General features: G+C 50.3%; 1 protein-coding gene across 1 annotated transcript; it reads left to right on the forward strand.

Moving 5' to 3' along the window:
* Positions 1–1,780: 1,780 nt before the first annotated feature.
* On the forward strand, positions 1,781–3,042 carry PIN1 (peptidyl-prolyl cis-trans isomerase NIMA-interacting 1; the record flags this gene model as incomplete). The annotated part of the gene is made up of 6 exons (XM_005854782.1): positions 1,781–1,829; positions 1,914–2,014; positions 2,217–2,325; positions 2,409–2,512; positions 2,658–2,739; positions 2,975–3,042. Exons 1-6 carry the CDS (start codon positions 1,796–1,798, stop codon positions 3,040–3,042), a joined length of 498 nt encoding a protein of 165 aa, XP_005854844.1. The 5' UTR covers positions 1,781–1,795.
* Between the last annotated feature and the right edge of the window lie 1,843 nt (positions 3,043–4,885).

Consider the following 4,885-nt stretch of genomic DNA (forward strand, 5'->3'; position numbering starts at 1 on the left):
GCCCACAAGGAGACCATGCATCGGTTGCGTAGCGAGCTTCAACCAGCACAAGGCCCGACGGAGTTCGGAGGCCACGATTTCCTTACGTCGAATGGATCATCGAGGAGGCTGGTGCTGGGCGAGGAGCCGATGTCGAGGGAGAGGATGTCGTACGGTAAGGGGGGACGACCATCCCTGCAGAGGATGTGCCGCTGGAAAAGATCGAGGCCACAAGCCTGGCGGGAGGGCGAGAGAGGGAATTCGAGCGCATGGGGCCGAGACGCGACGCGAAGGAGAATTCCAGCTTTTTCTGGTGTTGTGTCCACCTCCGATTTCTCTTGCACCATCACGCACTTTCTCCCGACAACCCCGCTTCTACAGGGCTCTTCACCTCCAGGCACGCCCCTCCCCGCCCCTTTCCCTGCCCCTCCCTGTTCATTCTCTTTTTGTTGTCCGCCCCCTGCCCTCGTCCCTCCGCACCTCGCTGTGGACCAAACGGGCCCCGGCAAAATTTGCTAAGCGGGTCAAATCGATGTGACAATCGTCTTCGGAATAATGCCCTGCGATGAAACCTGGAGAGGGGCCCATTCACAGACGGGGAAAAAGGGCCATCAGTCCGCCACAACGGCCTTGAGTCATTATCAGCGGCGAGGGGGGTCAAAACACGAAAGGGTGAAATCAGCTTACCGGGGAGCATGCCGGAATACGGTGTATTCAAGTCCCGCGTGATGAGGGTCAATTGAACGCCTGGATGGCGTTGCGATGCTTGCATGAGAACGGAAGTCTCGGCATTCTTCTTTCTTACGTCTCCTCTCCTCTCCTCCATGTCCACCGGTCAAAAATCCGAGCTATCTGGAGATTAAACTTCCATGAGATTAGATTACATCCGCCCATACCTGGCAAAGGCTGCATTCCCCACATTTTTAGCACGTGGACATGCGCGTGCCCCCCCCCGACCAGGACAAGGTTCTTGTAGCAGGGCGTGGGAGTAAGACTGGATGGATAGGGGGGATAACAGCCAGGGAAGTGCGGCGTGGAGGGCGTGGGTGGAAGTGTCATGAAACACATCTTATGGTCCTCATTTCATGAAGATTGTAAGAAAATGCGTACCCGAGTTTCATCTTTTGGACAATAATCCAGCTATGTTGCTTCTCGTTTTCAAAGGTCCAAGCCCGTTGACAAGTAGACCTGCTAATGTAGGAATTTAAGCTTTTTGTAGGATGATGAAGGAAAGGCAAGACACTGTTTTTTCATTGTGGGCTTATTTCATATCTACAATCGTTCTTGCAAATGCATGCAATTCTAGGGATGCCGGTACGCAGGACGCTCGTTTCACTTCCACTTCAGTACTGTAAGACGACTGTAGAGCGCCCGAGGCAAACACGTCCGCGATCTTGATCAACATTACCTCTGCCCATCACAAAAGCCGCTGGTAAGAAACTCTGACACTCATTTCGTCCTTGGATGTTGTCATTCGATGCCCATTTACGTGCTGTGGAGTAAGTAAAAGCGTACCAAATAGCTTTGGGGAGGTCGATCGCTAAGACTCGCGGAGGCAGAAACGCCGAAACGACGTCTTTCAAAGTCTTTGTCTTCCCACATTTGATATGCACGACTAAGGACACACTCGACATTTAATTATGAAGAAGCGGGTTGGTATGGTCGTGCGCGCCACGTTGGTTGGAGGGGAAAGTGATAAAAATGATTGTTGTTTAAGATGTGGCGGTGCAGCCTCCTGTACGATAATGAATGTTGTGCATGCATGAATCTCATTCCAAATTGACTTTCTTTTTCGACAAGAAACAGGAGGTGGAACATGTCCGACATTCCAGCTGGCTGGGTTCAACGAGGTAAGCTTCATTTCATACTTATGGTTTTTACATACCATTTTGGCATTTTCATGTCACTTTTTATCATAATGCACTTATTGCCAGAGAGTAGGTCCCGCGGCGGACAGATTTATTACTACAATACCACGACGGGCGAAAGTGTGTGGGAGAAACCAACGGCACCGGCGAGTGCTGAGAGTGGACAGGTCCGTGAGTGATGGCAGGAAAGAGATTGGAGGACGGTGCAAAGGGTGGCAGGATACCCACACTCACCTAGTACGCTCTTTGAACGAATCCGTAATCTTACCTGTATCTCGACCCGTCCGGCTTGAGCACAGCCGAGTGTGTAATGAAGCCTCAGATGATCCACACTCGATATGGTCTTGTCTTTTTCCTGCTTCCCTGCAGGTACATGTCCTCCACCTCCTCAAGAAACACAAGGGCTCCCGCCGGCCTTCCTCGTGGCGACAAGAGAACATCACCTGCACCAAGGAAGAAGCCATGCAATCTCTAGCGGGTGAGTGCACGAACAGGTATCCTTGTACCGTAATTGTCCGACGACCCATCCTCACACTTACTCCCCAGTTCCCTGTACTTTAGCTCATAATACCCTTGCTCCATCTCCCTCCCCTACAGCTTTGCGGGAACAAATTGTGTCGGCTGGGAGTGCAAGTATGCAACGAGCATTCGAAGATTTGGCCAAGGTAAGACGGGGAAAGATGAAAGAGGGGTGGTAGATCGACTGAAGCGTCCGTTCAGAAAAATTATGTACAGCCTTTGCATGCATGTCTTTGGGGCGTGAACGGTCGATTGTGCACAAGAACGACATTACATGTGGAACCTACACAGGTAGAGAGCGATTGTAGCAGTGCCAGGGCCGGCGGAAGCTTAGGGTTCTTTGGAAGGGGTCAAATGCAGAAGCCTTTCGAGGGTACGACGCGGTCCTTGGGTCAGGAGAGGGGTATCTTTTGCTTCCTTTTTTAATTCCTGTCCTGGCTTCACTCTTTCTTCCCTTTATCCTTGCTTCTTGATGTCGAATTGCCTTCATAAACGGACATCATTCGTGTGCCTGCACACGTCACAGTACCATGTCCTCCCAAGGCGTCTGGCTCTTTCTCATTCCGTGCTGTCTTTTCACCCCGCTCTAGATGTTTCCTTTTCCTTAGGCGTCGGTGAACTTAGTGATCTGATTTCCACAGATAGTGGTGTGCACATCATTTACCGGGTGGCGTGAAGTGGAGAAAGCTAAGTGAGCATGGGATGAGATTAATGTTGAGCTTCGGTGCGCAGGACACAGCGAAATCGCTGATGACGAGTATCATTTGGACGTTAATGATATATCGTGAAGTTAAGAGGAAGGAAGAGAAACCGCCATGTTTTAAAAAGTAACTGAAATTGTCATGGAACCCATCTCACGCACTTTCTCTAAAATTTAATTTAATTTAGTTGTGAGAGCAGGCGTAGGTGGTAGCCTATCATCTGATCTTTTTTAGTAGCACTTACATGATGGCCAACACGGAAAAAAAATGTGTTTGGAGGTCAGGACCGTGGATTCCGAGGGTAGGAATCTAACACTGCCGCCCGCAAAGCATGATTTGGTTTACGGGTGTGCGTAATGATGTCAGCAACAATAATTTGCATCCGTTCACATTCTACATACTTCTAGAAGCTGTCGTCTACCACTTTTGAAGGTACAAAATATAAAGTAATGGAAATTGGTAAAGAGTAGGGAAGGTCGCATAAACTAACGAGTTCGCACTTCTGAAGCGTTCACTAAGAGCGTTCGCTAAGGGCGGTGTATCTTCCTCCTTTCCCCCATAGTCGTGATGTACAGCATCTTCTTCATCATAAATACCCGATCGATATTTGTGCAGGACCGTCGCACCTTAAATATATGGCAAAAGTGAAGCGAACCACGCGTCGCATCTTGTTCGGGGAGGACCCTGCAAAGCGACCCGGAGGAGACGGCGAGGAGTCAAACGGGCCATGCCAATGCCTGAGTATCATGATGTGTTGCTCATCCTGTCCCTCAAGTGCAGGGCTTACATTGCTCATAACATGAACGTTCACTTCTTCACTGATGGGAACAGGACGTGGCGTGAAGCCTGGCATTTGTGAGCACACATTCGGTTCGAGAACTTCGCTTTCAGGCATCGCTCAAGACAGCACCATACGTTGGGGGGGTTGACCAGCGAGCTCGTTTAGAGTGCACCCTCCCATTTTAGTGTAGCACAGGCAATTCTTCTTCGGACACCTCCAACGGAAAGGTGATTAATAATTAGAAAAGTCCGTTTCCTGGCAAAGTTATCGATCTTCAAATACAGGACCGACCGTTTTCCATTCTGCCCTCCGTCTCCTACAACTCCCTATGGCCGCGCTCCCCAACATCAGATTCTTACCCTGCAGTGAGGATTCTTCACCTCGAGAAAAAACGTTTATTTCTGATTTTTCTTCCTTAAAATGCAGCTCTTCATACGGCAAGCAATTTTCCTGTCGTCATTCTCATCGATTTCCCTCCCTTCCTTTGACTTCCCTCATCCCAGACCGGCAGGTCTGAAGACTGCTTTAGACGATGAAACCGAGTCTAAGAGCCTCCTCCCACGCGGCATTGGACCGCCTGGTGCACAAGGTAGTCAAAAGGAGATTTCTTTCCAGGAAAATCAAAGCAATCTGAAGAACAATGGAGAATTCACTAAGCGAAAGGTAGCACGACCCGTCTCTCACCCGAGTCTTTTTTCTCTCTCGCTCTCTTTTGCCTCCTGTCCAGGAGAGTGCGCGGGCAAAGCACGCAATCACAATGAATCGGTCATCCTCAGTATCTGTTGGCATTGGGCCCTCTAATCTGAACCGACAAGACCAGGTAAGGAGCGGCTGAGGGACGGGCGGAGGGGAGGTCTGAAGGCTGTTTGGCTTTTGTCCATTACCGTCTCGCTTCATGTGGGGATGAAGTGAATGCCCTATACGGGAACTTCATAATGCTTTGGGAGGAAGACCCACCCCTCCTCCCTTTCCTCCCCCCTTTTCTCGCCCCCTGCCCTCCTTCTCCTCCCTCCCTCCCTCCCTCCCTCCCTCCCTCC

This window comes from Nannochloropsis gaditana (assembly GCF_000240725.1).
Source record: "Nannochloropsis gaditana CCMP526 unplaced genomic scaffold scaffold385, whole genome shotgun sequence".
Taxonomy (NCBI): domain Eukaryota; class Eustigmatophyceae; order Eustigmatales; family Monodopsidaceae; genus Microchloropsis; species Microchloropsis gaditana.